This window comes from Globicephala melas, chromosome 8, assembly GCF_963455315.2.
Source record: "Globicephala melas chromosome 8, mGloMel1.2, whole genome shotgun sequence".
NCBI classification, from domain to species: domain Eukaryota; kingdom Metazoa; phylum Chordata; class Mammalia; order Artiodactyla; family Delphinidae; genus Globicephala; species Globicephala melas.
In genome coordinates this window covers 6,480,676-6,507,421 of record NC_083321.1, presented here as the reverse complement: position 1 = coordinate 6,507,421, position 26,746 = coordinate 6,480,676, and the positions used below count along the sequence as shown (strand labels likewise).

The 26,746-nt window shown below is 52.5% G+C and overlaps 2 protein-coding genes across 3 annotated transcripts; one reads left to right on the top strand and one right to left on the bottom strand.

Moving 5' to 3' along the window:
• Positions 1-1,369: 1,369 nt before the first annotated feature.
• On the bottom strand, positions 1,370-9,236 carry GAL3ST3 (galactose-3-O-sulfotransferase 3). Its single transcript, XM_030833086.2, has 3 exons — positions 9,039-9,236; positions 5,407-5,640; positions 1,370-3,090 (listed from the first exon to the last, which is right to left on the bottom strand). Exons 2-3 carry the CDS (start codon positions 5,526-5,528, stop codon positions 1,929-1,931), a joined length of 1,284 nt encoding a protein of 427 aa, XP_030688946.1. The 5' UTR covers positions 5,529-5,640; positions 9,039-9,236; the 3' UTR covers positions 1,370-1,928.
• Positions 9,237-12,194: 2,958 nt separating this feature from the next.
• On the top strand, positions 12,195-25,967 carry SF3B2 (splicing factor 3b subunit 2). Of its 2 annotated transcripts, none has more exons than XM_030833541.3 (22): positions 12,195-12,397; positions 12,557-12,606; positions 12,882-12,959; positions 13,746-13,994; positions 14,207-14,257; positions 15,385-15,502; positions 16,209-16,309; positions 16,669-16,765; positions 16,931-17,022; positions 17,410-17,625; positions 17,778-17,915; positions 18,235-18,315; positions 18,523-18,750; positions 19,573-19,722; positions 20,352-20,441; positions 20,554-20,661; positions 21,631-21,738; positions 22,026-22,168; positions 22,260-22,361; positions 24,989-25,088; positions 25,194-25,379; positions 25,718-25,967. In XM_030833541.3, exons 1-22 carry the CDS (start codon positions 12,262-12,264, stop codon positions 25,787-25,789), a joined length of 2,694 nt encoding a protein of 897 aa, XP_030689401.1. In that variant the 5' UTR covers positions 12,195-12,261; the 3' UTR covers positions 25,790-25,967. The 2 variants fall into 2 exon arrangements, with proteins under 2 accessions (XP_030689401.1, XP_030689402.1); XM_030833542.3 differs by having other exon boundaries at positions 12,196-12,397; positions 12,560-12,606.
• The last annotated feature ends 779 nt before the right edge of the window (positions 25,968-26,746 follow it).

The window sequence follows — 26,746 nt, the reverse complement described above, 5'->3', positions numbered from 1 at the left end:
CCGGCTCCGGACGTGCAGGCTCAGCGGCCATGGCTCACAGGCCCAGCTGCTCTGCGGCATGTGGGATCTTCCCGGACCAGGGCACGAACCCGTGTCCCCTGCATCGGCAGGCGGACTCTCAACTACTGCGCCACCAGGGAAGCCCAAGCTATTGTTTTTATTGCTTGTCCAGATGTGTCAATATAGCACTGAAGAAAGTAACAGGAAAAGTCCTGATTCTCTGCTGGTCTTAACAGAGGTTTCATTTGAAAGTGCTGGGTGTATTACTGTGCTAAAGGACATTGGAGGCAGGGAGTGGTCCTCATGAGTCAGTGTTGTCTTCTTGTGGGGAAGGAAGACCAGTGGTGAAGTCAGTGACTCAAAATGGAGATAAAGTCCTGAGTTAAGCCTCTCCTGACCTGAAACGATCCTCCTTCCAGCCTCTGCTCTGCGCAAGGAGGGGTTGTCAGTGTTTTCCCATGAGGATAAAGGTCCTATCTGCCTTGTTCCCCTGTGTCCCTAAGTTAGGGGGATGACGCTCAATACATGGTGCTGAAATGAATGAAAAGGCATGATTTAGATCTTCTCAAGAGAAGTGAGTGGGGCTGGGGTGGCCAGTCTGGTGAACCCAGTCAATCAAGGGCTTGCTGAGTGTCGTGAGCCTCTGGGAAGGGCAGTGATTGAGCCTGGTGACGCCGAAAACTCAGCCTCCGTGCACCGGTGCCTAATCGAATCTTGGAGACAGAGTTTTGGGGGACGTAGAAAAGAATAACTTTATTGCTTTGCCAGGCAAAGGGGGGACACAGCAGGCTCCTGCCCTCGAAAACTGTGTCCCACCTGGGAGGATTTGCTAAGGAGTTTTATAGCAATGATTCAAGGGCGGGGCTGCTGATAAGTGTGTGTGCAGGGCCTGCACTCCTTTAATCTGGTCTCAGGTAATCTCTTGATGAGCTTCTCTTGTTCTTTCTAGCCTCAGGCAGTCTTCTCTGGAATGAAGAATGCTGACATCTTCCATTTATTGGGGGTTTTAGTTCTATAAAGCTCAAAAGATATTGTTATGTGTGTCCCTTGAGGTGAACCAGGACCTGCCCCAAGGCTGCACTATTGTTCTTGGCTCTCCTCCCTTGTCTCCGCATCCCCTCCTTTCCCTGATTAGCAACCGTTAGAATCTGCCCTTTGGAACTCAGGGAAGGTCATGGAGGTGGGAGTCTGCATCCCCTACAAACAAGAAATGGGGGACATGAAAAGGCTTCTGTGCCAGGAGCCCTACAGGGTCCTGCTTGGTTTCACTGGGGCCCCATCCTCATGGTAACAGCCACACCTATTCTTGGGCATCTGCCTCATCCTCAAACGTGGGGAATCTGGCTTTTAATGAGTGACATGCAATCTGTACATTTTAAAATATTTTATTAAAAACAAGGAAAATCAACCAACCAAAAAGCTCAACCCAAGAACTCTGGGTTCTGGGGGTCTGGGAGCAGCTTAGGTCTGCGGGAAGGGTGGAACCTGGAAGACGGACAGTGTGGGGGGCCTCTGACCCCTGGCAGGAAGAGCAAGAGCCGGGGAGGCTGACAGGCAGCACAACCTTCCCCAGGGCTCAGCCCCTTTCTGTGGCATGGGCTCATCCACTTGGGGAAGACAGGTGGGGGTCCTCAATCCCCATAAAAAGGCAGGGTGGGCGGTTCTGCACGGGTCTCAGACCTCTTGGCAAAGCCACCAACCAGTTAGGACGGAGGAGAGGGTGGCCCGGGGCTCGATCGGGCCTAACAGCACCCTCCCCGAAGGCGGGGTTCAGCTCCCCCTCGGGAGATGGGCTCAGACAGGGAGCTGTGCCCCCAAGTACTGCTGCAGCCCCTCTCAGGAGAAAGGGCCCCGATGGGGTGGGACCTGGAGGCAGCCCTAGGCAAGATCCTGGTGGGCAGGGCAGGGTCCAGACTCCCATCCGGAGCTCAGTGGCCCCGGGGCAGCGCCCGGATGGGCCGAGGAGGGGGATTGTCCAGGACCGGTTCGGGCCGGGGGCGCACGCCACCTCGGCGCTTCTGCTTGCGCAGCAGGTAGCTCGAGTACTGCACCTCGGGCATGGCCAGCTTGAGGCAGGCCTCGGTGGCCGGGCCGGCGCGGCCGCTGGGCAGGTCGTAGCCCATGATGTCCACCTTGCGGCTAGGCTGCCAGGGTTGCAGCTGCTTGGTGCGGATCTGCGCCGCAGGCCGCAGCACAGGTTCCTCACCAAAGCAGCGCCGCAGCAGGCGCTCTCGGGCCTCTCGCAACTCGCGCGCCTCGCGCTCCACGCAGGCGCGGCCGGCGAGCGCCACGCGGCGCCAGAAGGTGGCGTTGAAGTGGTCGTAGAGGCCGGCGTCGAGCGCGTTCCAGGCGCGCGCGGCCCGCGCGAGAGCCGCGGGGATGGCGGCGAGGCGCGAGCTGGCGGCGCGCGCGTTGAGCCTGGCGTAGAGCACGTCGTCTAGGTCCCAAGCCAGCAGGCGCCGCAGCAGCACGAGCGACTCGTCGAAGTACTCGGCGATCATGACGAGCGAGAAGACCTCCTCCACCTGGCGGATGAGGCCCGCCAGGTAGGCGGCGTCGTCGCGCGGGCTGCGCTCGTTGTCGCCGCCCAGGTCGTAGGCCAGCGTGTTGTGCGCGAACATGGCGAAGTGCTCGCCCGCGCGGTAGTAGGCCTCGGGCGCGCTCAGGAAGGCCTCGAGCGACGCGTTGGGCACGCGCCGGAAGGCGGGGCAGTACTGGTTGTAGTAGCTGAAGAGCGACTCGAACATGGCGGCCGGCTCGCGCAGGATGGTGACGTAGACGGTGCCCGGGGGCATGAGGCGCTGCAGCTCCGCGCGGTCGAAGCGCAGGTGGCTGGCCAGCATGTGCGGTGGCCGCGTGGCCGGGTGCACGAAGTGCGCCGAGAAGTTGCGCGGGTAGCAGAACTGGTGCTCGCAGCTCGGGTGTGGCAGGGCCACGGTCAGGTTGTGGCGCTCGGCGAAGCGGAACAGGATGTTCTGCACTGTCGTGCCCGCAGTCTTGTGCGTCTTCAGAAAGGCTACGGTCATGTGCTTGGGGCGCGGCGGAGAGTCCTGCAGAGGCGGGCAGCTCTGAGGGAACAGCTTGGGGTACCTGCAGGGTTCAGGGGGTGTGCAGGGAGGAGGAAGTGAGAAGGGTGCGGCTTGACCCTGCTTCTCCCCAAGGATGGTGGGGATGGGCCAGGGCTCATCCTGGGCTTTACCCACAGAACAGTAGAGGCGTATGGTGGGCAGCCTCTAAGATGACCCCCGTGATCCCTGCTGACCTCCTGGCATTCACGCTCTTGTGTATTTCCCTTCTCTTGAATATGAGTGGGACTTATTGATGCCTCTTAGGGAGTAGAACAGGGCGGAAATAGTGGGATGTCACTTGTGAGATTACATTATAAAAAGATTATGTTTTCTGTCTTGGTATCTTTCACTCTCTCTAGGGCAGCTCATGCAGGGGACAAGGAGGTACCAGGTGGGAACAGTCCCCAAGGAACGAGGCCCTCAGTCCATCAGCCTGCTTGAAGAGCTGAAGGCTCCGCCACCAACCACTTGAATGGGCTTATAAGTGGAGCCCTTCCAATCAAGGCTTCAGATGAGACTGCATCCCCAGCAGCCAACTTGATTGCAACTCCGTGAAAGACCTTGAGCCAGAGGTATGCAGCTAGGGCACACCTGGGTTCCTGACCCACAGGAGTGACATAATAAATGTTTAATGTTTTCAGCTGCTAAGTTTTGAGGTAACTTCGTTACACATAAAAGATAACACAAGGACAAAGGCCCTTGGAGATCCTTGAGGAATTCCACTTCACAGATGTACAAACTGAGGAACAGAAGGAGAAAAATCATTTCTATAAGTTTGGCAACTCAGATTAAGTCACCAAATCCTCTTGCTCTCTGTCTTCTTTCCACTGGCTACTCACATTGTAGGTGAGTGGCATGGGCTTTGAAGGAACCTGTTGTTATGTGATTCTGTTAAGTCCTCTGGAACCTTATTCATTTATTCAAGTAGTATTTTTTTAAAGCATCTACTATGTGCCAGGTACCGTTCTAGGCTCAAGAAATATGATAGTATAAAAAACATAATAATCCTAGCGTTCATGAAGCTTTCATTTCTGTTTCCTCATTCCTGAAACAAGGGCCTTCGGGATTACAGGTGACCTGTGAGTTCCCTTCAGACTTTGAGTCACTCTCCTGTTTCTTTTCTGCCATCCTCAGCGTCATGTAACAAGGACAACTCTAAGCAGCTTTGAGAATACCATTGAGACTTCCTATCAGTGGCTGGTTTGGGTTCAGGATAACGTCTGCATGGATGCTCCTGAAGACCAGCAAATCATCTGGCAAGAGGGACGGGGCCCATTCACACTGTTCTCATGGGCAGACCATGTAGCACATGGTGAAATTGAGGCCCTGAGGGGGTGCAAGGATTCACTGGGTTCACAGTGAGCCAGGAGCAGGGTCAGGGTTGCTACTAGTCATCACATGGTATCCTGTATCAGGGTGACTGGCTGGGTCACACATACATCATTCCCATTTCATAGATGAGCAAATGGGCTCAGAGAAGTGAGGAGGCTTGGCCAGCACAACAGTAGTGAGAAGTTGTTTGCACTTCTCTGGGAGTGTGTGGCTGAAACACACTGTCTCCATCTTGTCAGCTCCATCGTAGGGCCACAGTCCTACCCCCTCCCCTTTCTGCGAAACTGAGCTTTAGCCTACGAACAAGGGGTGCGTCCAAGCCCGATAAGTTCCCTGCCAACCTTTACGCTTGCCTTCATCCCATGTGAAAACTGCAAGAGTGTCTTTTGCTGATGCAGATGGTTAATGGCCATGAGACCCACCCCCCCGGGGGCGGGGAGGAACCTCATCCTTCCCATCCACGCGGATGTGCTTCTCCCTAATAGTCAGATTCTGTTTTTAGCTCTGGCCCCTTTAAACCCCCCTGTACCCCTTTCGGTGCCGCGGCGAATGCGGCGGAGGCCTCTGGATTGACTGTCCGATCGTTCTTTCCTGCCTGTATGTAAGTTACCCACAATAAACTTCATAGTTGCAGTTTATGGAGTCGCCCACTTCATTTTTTGGTCCTTCTCACTTTGGAGAATATTATTCAACATCTCTGCCTTCTGACAGGGAGGCACTCAGAAGGAGATGCCGAGGGAAGACTCGAGCTGGAATAGAATCCCAGATTACTCACTCAACCCTTTCAGTGAAGTCCCTGCCCAGGGAGGTTGTGTGAATCTAAAGCAAATGTATGGAAAGCGCTTTCAGAACAGAGGGAAGGAGCAAAGCCCATCAGAAGATGGACTCTTCTGGCAGCTTTAAAGAACGAGGGGAGCTCCCGTCTGCTAACGCTAACCAGGCAGCTGACTTCTAGAGGAACCCAACTGCCGAGCCCCGCCCCCTCACCGAGGCCACGCCCCCTTACCAGCTGAGCTGCGCCCCCTGGTGGATGAGGAGGCTTAAGGTGCTGCATCCTAGCACCAGCAGCAGGATTTTCCTGCGGCTCATCTTGGTGGCCTGCTGCAGGCGCTGGAGGATGGGTGGCATGATGGGGTACCCACCCCTGGACCAGCCAGGGCCTCACTATCCAGGACTGCCTTCGCCGGCACTCATGGGGGCTCCTGGGGCTCTGGTAGCAGGGCCAGTGTTCCTGTGAGGCCTGGCAGGAGAAGGAGGCAAACAGGTTTGTAGCAGGCAGAGAAGATGGGCTCCGAGCCCCAACAGGACTGCTGCAAAGGAGAGCTGCAAAGGGTGGGGTGAGCAGAGAGGCCAGGGAAGATCAGATTCCTACCTCCTGTTACCATGACCCTATCTCCACACTGCTCCAGATAACTTAGTCTTGGGTGGAATTACACGCTCTGGGGTCTGGCCAGCCCTTCAGGCCGTAGCCACTCCCTTGCTTGAGCCCTGTCTCTGCTTTTCTGCCTGCCCCTAATTGTCTTTGTCTCATGGCCATTTGTGTCTGTCTCCCCTGTAGATGTGCCTTAGCACCAGCACTTGGCTCACGGCACAGAAGTCTCAATTCGGGGTTTCCTCTCCTCTAGGACTCCTTGCCTCATTGCCTCAGCCAACGGTTGGTCTTGACTCCCCAGATGCTGAGCTCCTCAGAAACACTGACCAGGTGTTCACTTTCTTGAGTCTCTGACATGAGGAAGAGGCTTTCTCTACATATTATACTACCACACACTTAATCCCATTTAATCCTCGCTGCAAGCCTAACATAGGTATTCCCATTTCACAGACAAGGAAACTGAGGCTCTAAGAGATTATGTCACTTGTCCGTGGTCATGCAGGTGGTATTAGCAGAGTCTGGATTCAGATCTGTTCCTTCTGGCTCCAAAGTCCATGCCCTCAGACCGTATGTGTGCTGCTTCTGCAGAGAACTGATTTCCCCATCCCTGCCCTGGACTCTGGCAATCCTGCATGCTTCTGAGCCCCGAGGGCCCAAGACCAATAAATCCACGAGGGAAAGAAAGGAGGACTTGAAATCCTGGAACCCTATCTGGATTCCATCCCCAGACACCTGAAACCCTGGCCACCTCATCAGACGATTGCAGTGAGAGGTGCCTGGCCAAGGGAGGGGGGAGGGGAATACAGAGCTTGCTCTGCTGAGACTCTCCAGGAGAGGTGGGCCTCTATCCCAGCAGTGAGAGGCAGGAGAAGGGCCTGGTTTCTGGTCAGTTACCCATCCCCACATGAATGTCTTGGCTCAAGGGCAGCTCCAGGGGAAAGTCAGCTTCAGTAGCAATGACTGCCCCCCAGTTAGGGTGGGCTCTCTGTCTCAGCAGCCTCAGTCTCCAGGTTCAGGTTTGGCTTCATCCTCGCACACACCCGTCTCCAAAGGGGAGGGGGAGTCTGGAACGTTATGGGCATGTGCATGTGTGTGGAACTAGGACACCTCAGTCCCAGGAGGGTTGAGGTAATGGTAAAACTCTTTTGACCATGACCTTCCCCTAGGCCCCTGCACTTGGCTTCCAATCCTTCTCCTTTAGCCCCCCCTTCCCCCAATTAATCCTGGATTACATTTAAACCTGTTTGGGTGGAAAGGTGTACTGGTTACGCCTTTCCCTTCTCTCCAGTTCCCATCACCTGATTTCCTCCACCCCTGCAGATAGCCTTAATCCTCCAGGAGCCAAGGGGTATGAAAGGTCCAGCCACAGAGGGCAACCAAGCTAAGGTCCCTCTGTCTTCAAGGATGGCTAGGGCAGAGGAGGGCTGGCGCTGCCCACGTGAGGCTGCCGGCAGGAGGGAGCCACAGCCAAGGCCCTCTCAAGGTGCACACCTTCTTTCCCTGTCACTTATCCTGCCTAGAGGACTTGGTGACCAGGCAGGAGTTTCCCAAGGGGGCCAAGTGGAGGGCCAGCCTACTCCCATCTTTGCTCAACTCACTGAAACCACCCTATTTTTCAGTGGCCTCTGGGTCAGCCAAGGAGAGGTCAAGCCTGGAGAGAGCTGCAGTGGGACTCTCCCTGGGAGACGCTTCAACCAGGCCATATAGAGAAGGGTGATGGGGTGCTTGGTAGCCCCCTCCATCCCACTCCCCTCCATGGCTTAGCCCTGGGCAGCCAGCCAGACCCCAGTCTGAGGCCCACTGGGTACAGGGTATCATCACCACAAGAATCCCCTGGACACCAGCCCTCCAAGGTGGGCACCAGCTTCTGCGTGTTCCCGGTCAATGACTGGACGCTTACCGCCTTCAGATACAGCCTGGTCCGTTTCTGAGCAGCCTTGGCTGTTCAGAAGTTGTCTCTGGGACAGCTGGGATCAGCCTGCCACTGGCGGCGCCCTCCTCCCCTTGTCCCCTTCCACCTCCCACTCTCATGGTTGCTAGTACTGCCCTGCTACACCACACGAACCGTTTTTTCTCCATGACAGACCTTCAGGTATTTCAAAGCAGTAACCCTGTCTCCTCTGGGTGGGCACTCGGCCAGGCTAAACATTCCAGGTCCCGAGAGAGGGTGCTGCTCGGACACTGGAGGAGGCCTCCCTTCCCTTGGCAAGTTCACTCCGCGATGCCTATTCTGGAGACGGAGTCAGGTCACTGGCACCCAGGAAGGGGGCCACCTGGGGCTGGGTTTCTCTTTGTAACCTCCGGGGCGGTGTGGGGTGGGCGGCAGTCTGCTGGGGCCAGAATTTAGAGCAACAGCCCTGGCTCCTGCCCCTCACTTGTTTCAGACTACTCCCTGGCATCCCCGGTGCCTTCTCTGTGGAGACAGAGTTTCCCTCAGTCGTCCGAGACAAGTCAGGGTGCCCAGCCTCATCAGAAAATCAGTGCTAATTTTAGTCAGAACAATCAACCTCAGGCTGCTGCCTGGTTTTGCAAATTGCTTTCCTTTCTCCAGGGAACCAAAGAAGAAATGGTTTAGCTAGCCAAAGCTTTGAAAACCGGCCTGGATGCCCACCCACTCCCACATAAGCCCTTTGCTCTCTCCCTGTAAGCTCTAGGGCTGATATTGGTGCCTTTGGAGGAGGGGGGGGGCACCCTGGCCTGGACCACCCGCATCTGACCGTCGGATGACCTGGAGACTCTATCCTTACCTGAGGATGGCACAGCCCACTGTGTAGGGCAACTGCCCAGTGCACTAAAGAGGAAAGGGCCAAGGGCTGAGCGGGCTGCAAATTAGTGGCCCAGGAGATCAAATATTTTTCAACCTTCCTCTTTTCCTTCCTTTCTTCCCCCCCAACCCCCGGCCTGCGCCAGGTCAGCCCCCCCCTCCAGTCCCCTCTCCCTGTCATCCACCCCCACGTCATCCCTGCCTCTGAATTCCCTTCATCCTCCTCTCTCCATCACTACTGCCCACCCTCCCAGCCCCCATTCCCTCAATTGCATCCCAGCCTCCCCCAGGGATCGGTCACTGGGATCTGGTCCCCATAAGGGATAGGCCAGATTCTCTCTCACCCGCGTCCTCTCCTGCTCTGCAGGGGGCCAAGAGCCCGCCTCCTCATGCTCTTCGGGGACTGGCCCCCACGGCACCCTCCCGCCCAGCCGGCATCCCCCATCCTGGTCCGGTCCACCCCCGCGCCTCCAGCCCCAGGCCGTCCCGCTGCAGTACTCACGCTGAGCGAGCTCTGCTTTGACCCGGGTTGAGGGTGGTCGCCGCTACCTCCCAACCTTGGCCACGAAATCCGCTGAGGGTCCGAGGGCGCTGGGGGCCCTGCGAGCAGAGTGCTGGTCGCTCGCCTCTCCGCGCCTGGATGGGATCAGGTGGCAGCGTCAGCTCAGCTCCGCTGCTCTTGGCTCTGCCCGCCGCCCGCCCCCCATCGCACACCGGAGGCGGAGGCGGGGCGGGGGCGGGGGCCGGCGAGCAGGGGAGGGGGAGGGGAAGAGGAGTGGGAAGGGGAGGGGGCAGCCCTGACTCGCAGGCTCCCCGAGAACACTCTCCGAGTGGCGTCTTCGCATGCGGGCATCTTCCCTGGGCAGCCTTTGCAGAGTCTGGACACCAAGGTGGCCAGCTGCTTGCCCTCACTCTACAGGAGGGGAAACTGAGGCCTGGACGGTATCTGGATACTCCGGCTTTGCTGGGCCCCACTGGTCACCCTTGGGAGAGTTAGAGACACAGGTACATGTACAAGTACCTACATGGTTTCCCCCCACCCCCTTCTCCTCTTTCCACCTCCAGCCGAGAAATACCCTCCAGCCTGGGGTCTGGTCCCATCTTTCCTCACACCCCTAGGGACCCTTTCCTTTCCAGCCCCTGCTGCTGACCCACTCCTACTCTGCACCGAGTGTCCAGATCCACTCACTCTTGGCCAGAACTGTAGTGGGCCCGGGACCCCTGCCTAGGCACTTGTGTGCTGGCAATCAGAGAACCCAAGTTCAACCCGGGTTGAACTTAAGTTCCGGAGTCAAGAGGCAACTTCCTGGGCCTGGATGCTTCCAGCTCTACAATAGGGAGCTGTTCTTGGAGCTGTTCTCAGGCTGCAGAGATGATACATGTGAAGGCTCTGTGTGAACTCTGTGTGAGGATCCTGAATTTTCTACTGCCTTCTTTGTCCTTAGCTCCAGCCACCTGGGAGCCAAGCAGCAGCAGCTCCCAAAGTCGTACCAGACACCAAGAGCCCCAGCCGCACATTTAGTTATGTGGTTCTCAGGAACCCCTGCTTTCTCCTGCCTTCCTGGCCTGGTATGGCAAGGATCCTGGAGCTGGGGTAGCCACCCCAAACTGGGACCTTGCCTGGTATGGGAAGGAGGGGACTGGATTCCGTGCTAGACCCACACAGATAGGTATCGTGTGAGGGTCCTTGTTAAGGAGAAGGGAATGGGGACTCTCAGAGTCAAGAGAACTGCTTGTGGTCCCAGTTTGACCCCTTGGGGACATCAGTGTCTCTCTGCCCCTCAGTCTTCCCTTCCGCACAACTGGAGGAGGGTCATATCCTGCCTGGGTCCCAGGGCTGTTGGGAGAAAATGAGGCCCCAATTGGCCTGTCCTTTTCTGGCCCTGGCTACATTGCATCTTCACCCATCGGCCCTTAGTTTATCCTGCCTCAGAGACCCCCAACCTCTTCCCTAGCACATACACGTGCTTTGGGGCCTTTGGCCTCAGATGACCTGCAGTGGCTCTCCAGTTACAGGGAGCAGAAAGGCACTTCCTCTGGGTCAGGAATGGTGCTGCCTGAGTGGGCTGACAAGCTGGAGGGGAGGGCACTGCTGTTCTTTCTTCTGTCCTTTCTGGGTTTGGCTTCTCCTCTGGGAGTGTCAGGAGACTGGGATGGTGGTAGTGATGAAAAGGGGAAGGTCCAGGTTTGGGTGGGAGCAAAGAGAATTTCCTAGCCTGGGTTAGGATGTGAGCAACCTTCCTGATCCAGTCCTTTACTTTGTCTCTCCTAAATCTCACCTTCCCTGGACCTGACATCCCATTCTTTTTTCCCTGCTCCCAGCTACTCCTCTGTTGGGGGTGGTTGGTGAAATAGAGCATGCTAGAGAGAAGATCTGAAAGATGTGGGTGTCGGGGGAAAGGAGACCATTCTGAGGTTCCCAGCTCTCTCACCCAACACACACACACTCACACAGGACGGGAGCCTGGCTGTCAGTGAGAGAGCAGAGCTAGAATGGGAGAGGGACCTCACAGCTAGTGGCAGAGGGGGGAAGGTTAACTGAATTGACTGGTCAGGACAGGGAGAAGTAGAAGGTGGGCAAGCATGGGGCACCCGCCCATCCCTCCCTCAGAGGCACAGGCCACTGGTGAGGTAGGGGAGCAGCAGACAGGGTCAGCTGCAATGGTAGGCTGGTGGGGATGAGGGAAGAAAAGGTCCTGAGTTTATTTTCTTTATTTTTTTTGGCTGCGCCGTGAGGCCTGTGGGGTCTTAGTTCCCTGACCAGGGATGGAACCCCGGCTCCACAGTGAAAGCACTGAGTCCTAGCCACTGGACAGCCAGGGAATCCACTGAGTTATTTTCAAGACTAAAAAATACCCAAATCCTGTAGCCAGAAAGACTGTTACATTTGTTTTGTTTTGTTTTTTCCAGTAATCATTTATTGATCGCCTCCTTAACGCCAGGTACTGCGAGCCAGTAAAAACTCCTGTCTTGGAGTTGGAAGTGCGGAGAAAGGGCAAGAAAGAATTCAAAACAAATGGTGGAGGTTTCGACGTGTTACGGGCACTCCAGGGTAGGAAAGGCGGGAGACAGCTTAGAGGAGATGACATTTGAGCCGGCCAGGAAGGTGGAAAAAGGGGCTTTAGTGTGGCCCTTCCCCCAGGTCGGCAGCTGGAGCTCAGCCGGGAGGGCCCACTTCGCTCCCGGCTCCGATCCCCTTTCAGCCCATTCATCCATGCCTGGGCCGGGGGTGGGCGGGCAGACAATCAGACACTGTTTTATCACAGGCATCGGCTGCAACCTCCCGCTTGGCGCCCACAGCGCGCGGCCGCCGGGGGAACGAGTCCTCCCGGAACGTAAGCGTCCGGGCCTCTCACGCCCGACCAGGGAGTCGGGCCGGAAGGCGGGAGGTCAGTGCTGCGACCCGTGAGACGATGAAAGCACGCCCTCCGGGCAGGTCCATCTTTCCCCGCAGCCCCGCCCCAGCTCCGGCCCCCGGTGTTCCCGGTGCCGTGGCCGGCCACTGTTCTCCCCTCCCGGCTTTTGACCCTCAGAGACCGTGACCTGCGCACTACAACTCCCAGAAGGCTTCGCGACCAGGCCGCTTAGCACCATTGGAGAACGGCAGGGGGTGGGCCCTAATCGGAAAGGCCTAACAACCCTTGAGCGCTGCCGGAAGTTCCGGGAAGTGGGCTGGGAGGCTGGCCCGAGCTTCCGGGTTGGTCGCGCGCCTTCCTGCGGCTAAGATGGCGGCCGAGCATCCCGAACCCCCTAAGGGGGAGTTGCAGCTGCCGCCGCCGCCGCCGCCCCCTGGGCACTATGGTGCCTGGGCTGCCCAGGAGCTTCAGGCCAAATTAGCAGAGATCGGAGCTCCGATCCAGGGTGAGGAGCACGGGAGGTCAAGAGCGGGAAAGTGCAGGCCTGCGGGGAAGCGGAGCTGGTTACCCCGGAGACTCGGGGGCGGGGGTGGAGGCTGGCCGTGGGGGCCTGACTTGGGCCTGCTCCGCCTGACCTACCCCATTGATCCTGTGCTTTGCCCAGCAGGGACTCGCGAGGAGCTGGTGGAGCGGCTGCAGACCTACACCCGCCAGGTAAGTGTTGGTGGCGGGACATCAGGGTAGGCCGAGCTTTTCGAGGAGGCATTAATGATCCCTCACAACTCGGTCTTCGTTCTTAACGTATCTCCGTACAGCAAGTGGGGTCTTGCTCTTTTTGCCTCTTCTTGCCTGCTCAGATATATCGGTCTTCCTGAGAGTCCAGTCCGAGCTCTGGCAGACAGGCTCTGGGTAAATTCTGTTGAACAGAGCGAATGTTGTTCAGTGGAAGAACTCCTTTTGGGCTGACTCAGAGTCCTTCTCTTTCTCAGACTGGCATCGTCCTGAATCGGCCCGTTCTGAGAGGTGAAGATGGGGACAAAGCTGCTCCCCCTCCTATGTCAGCTCAGGTAAGGAGATTGTCCGGCTTGATAAGATCCGTTTCTACTCACAGTAGCCCATCCTCTCACATGGAATGTACGGGAGGGATGCAACTAGCCGATTGGGCAGGGAGGTACTGTGATGACAGTATTGGGAACTCTTCAATTCTCCCTTGGTCCTGATCCTTGCCTCTTTCCTCGGTGTCAGCTCCTCCAAATATTACATGTCATTTAAGATTCAGCTTAAATATCCGGAAGCCTGATTTACTCCTCCCCCAGTGGAACGTAATCACCCTCTTCTCTGCCCTCCCAGCACACAGTTGCCATATTATTCAGTGAGAAACTAGGGCTTACTCCCTGATTTGATTTCATATTCTCTATATTTAGTGAGTCCTTGGGGGCACAGTGGCTCCAGCTCCTCTCAACTTCCATGTCTTTTCTGATCCAGGATTTGACTCTCTTTCTTTAGAGCAGTGGCTCTGACTTGGGGTCCAGGGACTTCTATGTGTGGGATGAGAAGTTCTTAGATGGCCTTTTGAGGTGTCCCTGAATCTCCTGAAATTGTATGCAAAGTCTGTGTTCGTGATATTTTTCTGGAGAGCGAGTTGATAGCTTCCATTAGTTGGTGCCCCAGAGTTAACATTGCTATAGAGTATTCTCGATATCCTTGATATTGCTGTAGAGTATTCTTTTCTTGAGTGCAAGAATTATGCGTCATTTGACTTCACATCCCAGCACCTGGCTTATAGCAGTTCCCCAGCAAATGTCTGCAGTTAGATAAATGCTGCCTAGTTAACGGTCTTATTTTCCCCACAGCTCTCTGGGATTCCCATGCCACCCCCCCCAATGGGACTCCCTCCTCTGCAACCTCCTCCGCCACCCCCACCACCCCCACCCGGCCTTGGCCTTGGCTTTCCTATGGCAGTTGGACCCCGCCCACCAAACCTGGGGCCCCCTCCTCCTCTCCGGGTGGGCGATCCCGTGGCGCTGTCAGAGGAAGAGCGGCTAAAGCTGGCGCAGCAGCAGGCGGCGTTGCTGATGCAGCAGGAGGAGCGTGCCAAGCAGGTAGGGCAGGTGGCGGCCTGAGCCTGGATCTCATCAGGGTCCCGAAAGGGGAGTGGAGCCTCAGAGAGAGCCGGATCCTGGGGCCAAGGCTTCTGGGAAGGTCTGAACCAAAGACTTGGGCCCTAGGCTGGAAGAGGACGCCAGGAAACAGAGTTGTGGCAGACTGGCCTGTGGGGTATTGGTGCCGGTATGAGCTTGTTTTCTTTTTTAAGCAGGGAGATCATTCACTGAAGGAACATGAACTTTTGGAGCAGCAGAAGCGGGTAATGCCTCCTTCATTCTAACCTTTGACCTCAGGGTCCAATTCGTTGTCTGTCACTTTTAGTGCTTAGTGTCTAAAACGAGAAGTACCATTCAAGTTCTCCATGGAGGGAATTCCCTGGCGGTCCAGTGGTTAGGACTCTGCGCTTCCACTGCTGGGAGCCTGGGTTCGATCCCTGGTGAGGGAACTAAGATCCTGCAAGACGCATGGTATGGCCACAAAAAAAAAAAAAAAAAAGTTTTCCGTGGAGGTTACCTCATCCTCATCTAAGTTCCAGTATCTCCTAAATAATTCTCTCTTTCATGTAGCCCAAGGGTTGGTAAACTGTGGAGTACAGCCTGTTTTTGTATGGCCTGTGATGTAAGAATGGTCTTTATATTTTTGAAGGATCGTTTAAAAAAAAACAACAAAAAACAAACGGAGAATACACAACAGAGTCTGTACAGACAGTCTGAAAAGGCTAAAATATTTACTGACTGGCCTATTACAGAAAAGGTTTCCTGACCCCTACTAGTCTTACATGATATCATTTGAGGTACATTGGAGAGAACTCTGGGCTAATTTAGTTATTTGTATCAGATTTAGTTTAAACGTGATGGCTCTGAGTTAGGAAATGATACATAAGACATTCAGCCACAGAGACGCATTATATCAGTTGTTACCCCATACGTTACTCAGGAGTATTAGAAAATAAGCATTAACAGCAACAAATACGGAAATATTTACAGAGTACTGTCTTTGCCCAGATTGTGTTAGATCTTGAGGGGCAGGTACAAGAAAAGAATTCAGTGTTCCTTAGAAATAACTTAATCTCTTGGGGAAGAAAAATCTTGTTAAAAAACAGAAGGTAGTGTTTATTAAGTATTAAATTCTCTGTTAGGAACCAGAAGTTTCTCAGGGTTTTTACTGGTGTAATTTCCAGGGGTTTTCTTTTGTGGTGAGAGGGCTCCTTCACTTGGATCAATAGCCTGGAAGTGTGGGTGTGGCGAGGATGTCAGAACACGGGTGGTACCTGATTAATCAGTTCTCCTTGGGCCAGTTACCTGGCTGAAAGGCTGCATTTGCCAGGTGCTGCCTGCCCAATGGATTTCCAAAGCGGTGTCTCCAACTCCTACTTCCCTCTCATAGGCAGCTGTGTTACTGGAGCAGGAACGGCAGCAGGAGATTGCCAAGATGGGCACGCCAGTCCCTCGGCCCCCACAAGACATGGGCCAAATTGGTGTTCGCACTCCTCTGGGTCCTCGAGGTAAGACCGTGGAAATGGAAGGGAAGGGCAAGGAAGATGATGACAATTTTTAACTTAAGTATATATCACATAAAAAGGTGCACATATTGTAAGCGTACAGTTCAGTGAATTTTCACAAACTGAATACATCCATACAACTAGCACTTGGACCAAGAACCAAAACTACCAGCACCCTAGAAGCCCTGCACCCTTCTAGCCACCCCCTCTCCCAAGGGTAACCATTACCCTGACTTTGAAGCAAGGAAGGTAATTTTTATGTTTTGATTTTTTTTTTCAAATCATTCTTTTTAAAAAAATTTAGTTATTTTATTTTTGGCTGCATTGGGCCTTCATTGCTGTGCACGGGCTTTCTCTAGTTGCGGCGAGCGGGGGCTACTCTTCTTTGCGGTGCGCAGGCTTCTCATTACGTTGGCTTCTCTTTGTTGTGGAGCATGGGCTCTAGGCATGTGGGCTTCAGTAGTTGTGGCATGTGGGCTTAGTAGTTGTAGTTTGCGGGCTCTAGGGCACAGGCTCAGTAGTTGTGGCACACAGGCTTACTTGCTCTGTGGCACGTGGGATCTTCCTGGACCAGGACTCGAACCCATGTCCCCTGCATTGGCAGGCGGATTCCCAACCACTGAGCCGCCAGGGAAGCCCCAAGGAAGGTAATTTTTAAAATGTGTGATTTGTCTTTTCTTACTTGAGATTTTGTTTTTTCTCCTCTCAGTGGCTGCTCCAGTGGGTCCCACTCCCACTGTCCTGCCTATGGGGGCCCCTGTTCCTCGGCCTCGTGGTCCCCCACCACCTCCTGGAGATGAGAACAGAGAGGTGAGATTGCTGATTTCCTCCTAGGGACAGGAGAGTGTTTTAGAAAGGGACTGTTTCTAGATTTTTTGAGAAGGATTCCAGAGAAGATGGGAGAACTTCTGGGCGTGGGGTTGGGTGCGGGGAGCCATATTTACTTAAAACATACTTAGGTAGGGCAGGAAGTAGGGTCTGGGAGACGTTTCTGGGGTAGGGTTCTGGGCTTCACTTTGAGGGATGCTGAGGGATGGTTGAATTCAGTTGGTGTTGTCCCCTATCTGCTGTTCCCAACACCTGGCCAGCAGGCTTTCGAGTACAAGAGGTAGGAGTCGGAGGAAAAAGGGCACTGTGATCACCCCCTCTGCCTGGGTTGTCTCTGGCAGATGGATGACCCCTCTGTGGGCCCCAAGATCCCCCAGGCTTTGGAAAAGATCCTGCAGCTAAAGGAGAGCCGCCAGGAAGAGATGAACTCTCAGCAGGGTGAGTGTGTCACCGTGTCCCAAGGGCTGCAGGGACAGAGCCTGCAGAGCTGAAGCCAAGTTTGCTTCCCTCCTCCCTCCCCCGAGGAGGATTTGAGAGAGAAACTGGCTCTTGGTAAAGAGGGGTTACCGTGAAGAGACTGATGGCCTCCTTCCTCCCTTACAGACGAAGAGGAAATGGAGACAGATACTCGCTCGTCCCTGGGCCACTCGGCGTCAGAGACTGAGGAGGACACAGTGTCCATATCTAAAAAAGAGGTATGGATGGAGCTGGATCTGGAAGGGATGTCAGAGAGAGGGTTTGGGCCCTAAAATAACCCCTATTCTAAGTGTCCAATAAGCAGTAGCTGCTGTCTCTTGCCAGTTCTTTGTCCAAAGCGTCTTACAGGTATTTTTTATTCAATTGGCTAAATCCTTTGAGTTCTGAGTGTGATGCCTGCCTCCATTTTAGAGCTGAAATAACTGAGGTTCTGAGAGATGCAGTAATGTCCTCAGAGGCACACAGCTTGGGAGGGGTAGAACTTTGTGGTCTGACTTCAAGGCCTCTTTTCTCAGTCACTTGGGGAAATTGGGTGAGATTGGCGGTTGGGAGGCAAGCATGGTGCTTGGATTCCCTGACCCAGTTGGTTTTCCATGTTTTGGCAGAAAAACCGGAAGCGTCGGAACCGAAAGAAGAAGAAAAAGCCGCAGCGGGTGCGGGGGGCATCATCTGAGAGCTCTGGGGACCGAGACAAAGAGTCAAGCCGCTCCCGTGGCTCTGACTCCCCAGCGGCTGATGTGGAAATTGAGTACGTGACTGAAGAGCCTGAAATTTATGAGCCCAACTTCATCTTCTTCAAGAGGATTTTTGAGGCTTTCAAGGTACAAGGAGGAGCGCCCTCGGAAGGGGCGGAGCTAGCAGAGTAGGGGCAGGGATGGGGCAGGACGAGGGGAGGAGGGCACCTCTTCAGTGCCAGGTTCAGGAACCGGGGAGGGGCCCAGGGCTGGGGTTTCCATGCTGTCTGCCTCCTCAGCTCACTGATGACGTGAAGAAGGAGAAGGAGAAGGAGCCAGAGAAACTTGACAAACTGGAGAACTCTGCGGCCCCCAAGAAGAAGGGCTTTGAGGAGGAGCACAAGGACAGCGATGATGATAGCAGTGATGACGAGCAGGTGAGGCCCACGCTCTCCTGTTGGGGAAACAAGGACTCTGGGGACGAGTAGCTGAGGTGCATCCAGCGAGGGGCCATGGGGAACTCTTGCAGGGGAGAAGTCCTTTGGTGGCTTTAGTTTCAGGGTAAGCTGGGCGGTCTGATTCACACCTAAGAATCCTGCTCACAAGAGATGATTGTTCTGGGACTTCCCTGGTGGTCCAGTGGTTAGGACTCCACACTTCCACTGCAGGGGGCACGGGTTCAATCCCAGGTTGGGGAAGTAAGATCCCGCAAGCCGTGCAGTGAGGCCAAGAAAAAGAAAAAATGTCCTGTTCTAGGAAAAGAAGCCAGAAGCCCCCAAGCTGTCCAAGAAGAAGCTGCGCCGAATGAATCGCTTCACTGTGGCTGAACTCAAGCAGGTGAGAGCTGAGACGCTCCATCAGGGCCTGGAGCCCAGCTGGGAGAGCACACGAGGAGCTCCCGGAACCTCTCAGGGGGTTTGCTCTCGGGGTGGGGAGGAGGGCTTTGAAGGAGGCCCGGGACGGGCCCTTTGAGGAAGAGCAAGCAAGCAAGCTTTAGATCTGAGAAGTTCAGGCTTTCCAGAGGGATGCTGCTGTGTTTTCCAGCTTGTGGCTCGGCCCGACGTTGTGGAGATGCATGATGTGACTGCGCAGGACCCCAAGCTCTTGGTTCACCTCAAGGCCACTCGGAATTCTGTGCCCGTGCCTCGCCACTGGTGTTTTAAGCGCAAGTACCTGCAGGGCAAACGAGGCATTGAGAAGCCCCCCTTCGAGCTACCCGACTTCATCAAACGCACAGGCATCCAGGAGATGCGGGAGGCCCTGCAGGAGAAGGTGAGGGCCTGGCTGGGGTTCAGATCTGCCCTGGGGGATCCACGTCCTTAGCAGCAACCGGCTTCAAAATTGCAGCTGGCTCCGAAAACCCACCTACACATTAATTGTCTGATTATTTATTCTTCAGTTTAGAAGTCAGCACTGCATGTCACACATGGCAGGGAGGGCAGGAGGGGAAGGACATCTCACAAAAGGCAGACCTCACCTGTATGCTCAGAGCTCGCTCTCTTGCCCCCGCTGAGACTTCCGGTTCTGTGCGGTTCGGTTTGCCCCTTTGTCTCCTTGTCCCCCTGCCTGCACTTTGCCAACTCTCTCATTTGCACACGGTGACTCCTCCCTCTGCAGGTTGCTGTGTCTGTAGTTCTCTGCCCCCTGTGTGAACCTGATGCACTTGTGGCTAGAAATGTATGGTGGTTGTGTAACTTCTTGAATTAAAAATTTTTAATTAAATACTCTCATTAGGTAATAGTTGCGTGTAGTGCAGAAATTAAGGAGGTACCAAAGCACATGGTGAAAACTGCCTCCCAGTTAGATTCTAGTCACCTAGTTCTCTGCAGAGGCAACTGATGAGCTCAGTCTCTTGATCAGATGGCTTAAAAAATATTTGACCTAGATAGCTGAGGCTGATTGCATATGTTACATCTATTTTGTTCAGCGTGGATCATGTAATTTTGAGGGGCTTGAGCAGGAAGGATTTTGGTGACTTTTGGAATGAGCCAAATGAGGTCTCCCTCTGTCTCTTTTGGGAGTGGGAATTTAGACCTACCAAGAGTTGAACTTGGTGAATACCTTTTGTGGTGTGTCTTCTGCCATGCCCCACAGGAAGAACAGAAAACCATGAAGTCAAAGATGCGCGAGAAGGTTCGGCCCAAGATGGGGAAGATCGACATTGACTACCAGAAACTGCATGACGCCTTCTTCAAGTGGCAGACCAAGCCAAAGCTGACCATCCACGGGGACCTGTACTACGAGGTCCGGGAGGGGGCGGGGAGGCAAGGCTGGGCCTTTGGGCATGGCTGTGTAACTCTTGGTCAAAAGGGGTTTGGAAGCTGGAAGCGGGTATGGGGCCCCTCCCCTCAGCCTTAGAGTTTGGAATGAGGTAGTTTTCTGAAAGAGAAATGCAGACTATGTCTTTGAGGTGATCATTGTTTATTGTGGGTGGTTCAGGAACAGAGGGGCCAAGGGCAGATGCTTTTAGGAAACGTTTAGTATTGAGGGTAGGAGAAAAGTATTTTTTTTCTGATGCTTGAAATAATCACCGTGCAGTTTTTGAAGTGGAAGGACCTTGGAGATCATCTTCTCGAACGTCCTCATTTAGCAGATGAGAAAGCCTGTCCTTAGATTTGGCCACGTTCTCATAGTGGGTTAGTGACTGCACTGGGAGTCTTGCCTTTCTCCCTACTTCCTGGCCTTTCTTCCTTTCCCTACTCTAGCCAGGGAAAGAAGTGATGAGAATCAGAGTGGGAACTGGGTAGCCCTCAGTGGGACTTTGTGTCTGATGTGGATTGGGACATCTCGTCTTTGTTCTCACGTCCTCTTGCAATTGACCTCCCAGCGTGTGTCTGGTGTCCACAATACAGCATGCTTGGCTTTTTCCTCAGGGGAAGGAGTTTGAGACACGACTGAAGGAGAAGAAGCCAGGAGATCTGTCTGATGAGCTGAGGATTTCCTTGGGGATGCCAGTAGGACCAGTGAGTGCCAGTTATCTGACTGGGAAAGTAGAGAAGGGGTTGGGAATTGGGGCAGGAGAGAGACAAGGGGATAGGGTTGGGCAGATGGTATCCTGTCCTCTTTTTCCTGCAGAATGCCCACAAGGTCCCTCCCCCGTGGCTGATTGCCATGCAGCGATATGGACCACCCCCGTCGTACCCCAACCTGAAAATCCCTGGGCTGAACTCGCCTATCCCCGAGGTGAGTACTGTCCTTTCTTTCATTCTTAGCTGGCTCTACATTTTTTTTTTTTTTTTTGCGGTATGCAGGCCTCTCCCGTTGCGGAGCACAGGCTCCGGACGCGCAGGCTCAGCGGCCATGGCTCACGGGCCCAGCCACTCCGCGGCATGTGGGATCTTCCCGGACTGGGGCACGAACCCGTGTCCCCTGCATCGGCAGGCGGACTCTCAACCACTGCGCCACCAGGGAAGCCCTGGCTCTACTTTTTAACTAGAGGATGATTTTCTTTTCCCTTTTCTCATTCTACCATGTGTCCTTTTTTTTCTTTTTTTTAAAGGAGTAATGGTTTTTGTTTTAAAAAAGAATCTGAGATGCTTGTCATAAAGTGGTCAATCAGAATTGACAAGTACAAAGATGAAAACACATCACCCACATTTCACCACTCAGAAATAACCAAATTTAATATCTGGTGAATGTGTTTCCAGATAATCTCTCTGATGTTATCAGAGAGATAGACAGATATAATTTTATCTCAGGAATGGCATTGAACTTATTTTTATTTTTAAAATTTTTTTAAGGAAAGATTTATTAAAGTGAAAAAGAAGTAATTGTTAAACTTCAGATAAAAATTTCTGTCCCTTAAGAGTAATAGATTCTAAAAGCTTACCAAAGTTAGGAAAAATCAGTAAGAAGTTGGAGTAATGTTTTTTAAAGTGTATGTTTCAGTTTCAGATAGCATGGACTCTGCCACAAAGGCTGAAATTATTAGCATGCTTTCTGCTCCCATCTCCCCATCCTATTACCTCCAGATTTTTATTGTTTACTACTTTCGCTTTGTAATGCTTTATAAGATTTAATTCTTCTCTGAAATCATAATCTCCAGAGTTCCCAGGTGTTAGTTCTGTACTTTGGAGCATGACTTTTCTTTAGGGCTTCAGTGTTTCTTTTGGAGCATAGGAGTGGAACTGACTTGCTTTTCCTGTCTTGCAGAGCTGTTCCTTTGGGTACCATGCTGGTGGCTGGGGCAAACCCCCAGTAGATGAGACCGGGAAACCCCTCTATGGGGATGTGTTTGGAACCAATGCTGCTGAATTTCAGGTATGGGCCACGGCTGGCAAGCTTGGTCTTAGTTAAGGTTATGAAGTTCAGAGATAGTTGGTTTATAGCTTCATTAGCAGAGAGCTGTGTGTTCTGAAGTTTCAAAGTCTGAAAAAGGGACATATGTTTTCCTGAGATGTAATGCAAGCTCCCCACTAGCATATGAGCTCTTTGTCGGTGGTGATTATTGTCTATTTGTTTACTCTCATATTCCTCTGTTTACAACCGCTTGACACATAATAGGTATATAGTAAACATTTGTTGAATGAATGAGTGATATCTTTCAGACCAAGACTGAGGAAGAAGAGATTGATCGGACCCCTTGGGGGGAGCTGGAGCCATCTGATGAAGAGTCTTCAGAAGAAGAGGAAGAGGAAGAAAGTGATGAAGATAAGCCAGATGAGACGGGCTTCATTACCCCTGCAGACAGGTGGGGGAAGCAGAGAGTCTGCCTCTCTGAAGTGGTATGTCTGTCTTTGGGGGCCTTGTCTTTACTCCAGAGCTTGTTCCTCTCTTCACAGTGGCCTCATCACTCCTGGAGGGTTCTCATCAGTGCCAGCTGGAATGGAGACCCCTGAACTCATTGAACTGAGGAAGAAGAAGATTGAGGAGGCGATGGATGGGTGAGGGAACCAGGGAGGGCTGAGAGGGGAGGATTTTCAGCCTCTAGGTGGACTGGCTGACTTTTTCTCTGGCACCCCCTTTTTCTTTTTAAACAATTATTGAACACTAGCTCTGTGCCAGGCACTGCTCTAGGCACTGGGACATCTGCAGTGAAAAAGTCAGGCGAGGTAAACAAGTGATCAGAGAACAAGATAATTTCAGATGTGGATAAGACGTGTAGCAAAGGAAACTGAGTAATAGGATGTAGAGGGATTTGGGTGGTGGGGAGGCCTTTGGGAAGGCTTATGGAGGAAGAGGTATTTGGGCTGAGAGCTGGGGCAGAAAGAACTGTAAGAGCAAGTAAAAGAACACTGGAAATGATAATAGACAATTCTTATTATTTAAATCTCTCTAAAAGATAATTGACCATTTAAACAAAAATAATAACCATGTAGTAGCCTTCCTTTTTGAAAGATACAGGATTCTAGGTTAACAGTGATTTTTTTTCTTTCATTACTTTAAAGATGTTGATTCAGTGTCTTCTTCCTTGCATCATCTCTGACAGGAAATCTGTCATCATCCTTCCTTTGTTCCTCTGTGCATTTGTGCCATTTTTCTCTGGCTGCTTTTAAGATTTTCCTTTTATCACTGTTTTGAACAGATTATGACATGCAGTGTAGTGCAGCATAGTAGTGTAGTTTTCTTCGTATTTCTTTCTTTTGTTAAAATGGTTTGGTGGGGTGTTTTTTCCCTTCTTTTTCTGGCCATGCTGCATGGCTTGCAGGATCTTAGTTCCCCAACCTGGTGAAAGCCAGGAGTGAAAGCAGTGAAAGTGGCGAGTCCTAACCACTGGACTGCCAGGGAAGTCCCATCTTTTGTTTCTTTACTTGGGGTTTGTTAAGCATCTGGAATCCGTGCCTTTATAGTTTTTATTAATTTTGGAAAAATTCTGGCCATTATTTCTCCAAATATTTTTTCCTGTTCCCTTCTCTTTCTCCTCTCCTTTGGGAACTCCAATTATACATCTATTAGATTTCTTGAAGTTGACCTACAGCTCACCGATGCTCTGTTCATTTAAAAAATTTCTCATTTCTCTTTTTATTTCATTTTAGAAGTTTTCTATTCCTATGTCTTCAAGTTTGCTAATATGTTTTTCCACTATTTCTAATCTGACATTAATCCCATCCAGTGTAGTTTTCATCTCTAGAAGTGCGATTTGGGTCTTTTTATATCTACTGTGTCTCTTATTTGACTTTTGAACATACGGAATCCAATTATAATAACATTTTAATGTACTTGCCTGCTAATGCTAACATCTGTGCCAGTTCTGGGTTGATTTAAGTGGATTGATTGTTTTCCTCATTGAAGATTGTATTTTCATGCTTCTTTGCATATCTGGTAATTTTTGATTGGATGCCAGACTTTGTGAAATGTACCTTGTCAGGTCCAGAATACTTTCATAGTCCTATAAATCTTCTTTAGTTTTGTTCAAGGTTACAGTTAAGGTACTTGGAAACAGTTCGATTCTTTCAGGTCTTGCTTTTCAGGTTCATTAGGCAGGACTGAAGCAGTGCTCAGTCCTCTTCACTATTGAGGCACAAGACCCTATACTCTATCCAATATCCTGTTAATCAGGAGGTTTTTCAGTCTGGCTAGTGGGACTAGGCACTATTCCCAGTCCCGTGTGAAGAGCAGGCATGTATGATACCACTAATGCTAACGGGTGGTTCTTTCCCTGGCCTTGGTAGTCTCCATCCACACAGTACTCACCTGAGAACTTGAGGGGATTCTCTGTAGGTCTCTTGAGTTCTCGAGTCTCTGTGCTGCTTTCTTTTCTCCAGTTCTCTGTCCTGTGATCTCTAGTCACCGTAGTCTCTCTGCACTTTCAGCTTCATCCTTTCAACTCCTAGAGTCCTCTGGGCTCTACAGGAGTTCCCCTCTTTATTCTGTAGCCTGGAAACTCTCAGTGCAGTAGGATGGACAATTGAAGGAATCACCTCATTTGTTTCCTGTCTCTCAGGAGTCACTGTCCTTCGTTGCTTCGTGTCCAGTGACTTGAAAACCACTGTTCCATATATTTTGCCCCTTTTTTGATAGTTTCAGGTGGGAGGGTAAATCTGGTCCCTGTTACTCCTTATCCAGAAGCAGAAGTCTCAAGTTTTGAGGAAGAAAAAGAAAGAAGGGTATTGGGGCTAGACTGTAGTGAGCAGGGATTAAGTACGGGACCAGATGATGAACCCTATAGGTCATGATAAAGAGTTTGGGTTTATTCAGACAATGATCAGAAGCCTCAAAGGGTTTTGAGCAAAGGAGTGACAGGATGTGAATTCCGTTTTTCCTTCTGGCTGCTTTGTGAGAATAGATTTTCACCTCTTCCAGGGGGAGGGGTGGGGATGAAGTCATGGTCTGGGTTGGTATTGGTAGATTTGCTGTTGTATTTCGAGTAGCATTCTTGAAACAGGTGGCACTTCTTCCTCCCATGGGTCTCCATGACTTGCAGAGGCAGCTTGGGCAGAATTTTTCCCCTGGGTATCTTGGAACCTCGCTGGGGAGCTCTGTGGGGATGCTGCCCTTACTCCTTTTGCTGTCCCTCCTGGAGACCCTTTTATCCTTTCCTTTTTGGGCTTGACCCCCTCGTCCTTTGCAGAAGTGAGACGCCTCAGCTGTTCACTGTGTTGCCAGAGAAGAGAACGGCCACTGTTGGGGGCGCCATGATGGGATCAACCCACATCTATGACATGTCCACGGTGAGCACTTGGAGGATACCGCTTTTGGGGGCTGGGAAGTGGGTCAGGAGCTAGGGCTTCTGAGCTTCCCCTTTGGAGATGACAAGGCTCTGATTCCTCTTCCAGGTTATGAGCCGGAAGGGCCCGGCCCCCGAGCTACAAGGTGTGGAAGTGGCCCTGGCACCCGAAGAGCTGGAGCTGGATCCCATGGCCATGACTCAGAAGTATGAGGAGCACGTGCGGGAGCAGCAGGCACAAGTGGAGAAAGAAGACTTCAGTGACATGGTGGCTGAGCACGCGGCCAAGCAGAAGGTGGGCGCGCACACAGGAGCCTGGCTTCGTGAGCGCCAGGGACCAGGGCCGCCTTTCTCAGTGGGCTGGTGTCCTCTAGTGGTGAGAGGGAGGGAGGACGCAGTGCCTGCTGCCCTGAGCTTCCTTGGGGTTGGGAACCTAGGAATCCTCCAGTGGGCTGCCCTCTTTAAGGATGATGAAACAGGCACAGGGAGGGGAGGGAACTCATCCAACTCTGAGAATTCCAGTTTCAGTACTTTTTCCACAGACGTGTGTGGCTCTGTCAGGCTGCCCACTCTTTGTTTTGGGGATCAGCCGGTTGTTTAACCTGTTGTAACCTGTTTCGTTCTCTCCTACAGCAAAAGAAACGGAAAGCTCAGCCCCAGGACAGCCGTGGGGGCAGCAAGAAATACAAGGAGTTCAAATTTTAGGTCCCCTCACACACCTGGCCCTCCTTTCGGCCCTTTGCCTGGACACCTGGGCTTCTTCACATGTGGGTCCCCAAAAGCCAGATCTCCTGCTCTTCCCAGGGGCTTGTTATTTCATGTTCTTATTTTAGACTTGTTTTGTAAATAAAGCTGTTTCCCAAGGAAAGAGATGAATATGTAACACTGCTCATCCTCGTTCATCTTGTTTTAGTCCCCTCCTGCAAAAGAACGGAAACAGCCATTTTCTACAACCTGAAGTTGCTCCAGTGGCTGGGGGCAGGCACTTGGATCAGATGTTGCAGTTGAGACTGGTGATGAAGCTAAAGCCACACTGAGATTGTGTGTTTTACCACTGCCTGCTTTTGTAGGAAGGCTCTGGGGGAGGGACCTCCAGGTCTGGTTTGACCTTACTGGTGTGTCCTTGGGGACTAAAAATAGCCAGCTTAGCGCCCTGGCTGGGCTGAGGAAGTACAGTGGGCTTGGGAAGTAGGCCAGGTCAGGCCTTCCTAATAGACCTTGTGGCCAAGCGTCCAAGTCCTTACGTGGGAGAGAGCACAGCTCAAAGTCTGTATAGGTTGTCCTGAGTCCATGTGAGCCCCTGGGTGGTTTCATCAACAAGTCTCCAGGTTTTGGTGGGCGGGGGCTGCTTTCCCAGGTTCTAGTTCCCCTGTCCTGGGAGGTCTTTCTGACAGGCTAGATAGACTACGTTGGACCAATGGTTCCAACAGGCATTTGCCAAGCACTGGGGAGGGAAGTCGCATACTGCCGCTGTACCACTGATGCTGGTCCAAGTCCACCATCTGGGGTGCCAGCATGCAGGAGGCTTCGAGGTGGTTTCTGGAGCCGGGAGTGTGGGTGACTCCAGGGAGGATGAGGCAGTTGAGTAAGGCCTCGGGAAGAATAGGATTTTAGAAATTTAGTTAAGTGACGAAGCAGAAAAACATCCCAAGTAGAAGAAAT

Coding starts and splice junctions, on each gene's coding strand:
- GAL3ST3 (XM_030833086.2), bottom strand. CDS start 5,528: ATGCCACCCATCCTCCAGCGCCTGCAGCAGGCCACCAAGATGAGCCGC. Junction 3,091..5,406: donor CAGGGGGCGCAGCTCAGCTG/GTAAGGGGGCGT, acceptor TGAACCCTGCAG/GTACCCCAAGCTGTTCCCTC.
- SF3B2 (XM_030833541.3), top strand. CDS start 12,262: ATGGCGGCCGAGCATCCCGAACCCCCTAAGGGGGAGTTGCAGCTGCCG. Junction 13,995..14,206: donor AGGAGGAGCGTGCCAAGCAG/GTAGGGCAGGTG, acceptor TTCTTTTTTAAG/CAGGGAGATCATTCACTGAA. Junction 17,626..17,777: donor GGATTTTTGAGGCTTTCAAG/GTACAAGGAGGA, acceptor CTGCCTCCTCAG/CTCACTGATGACGTGAAGAA.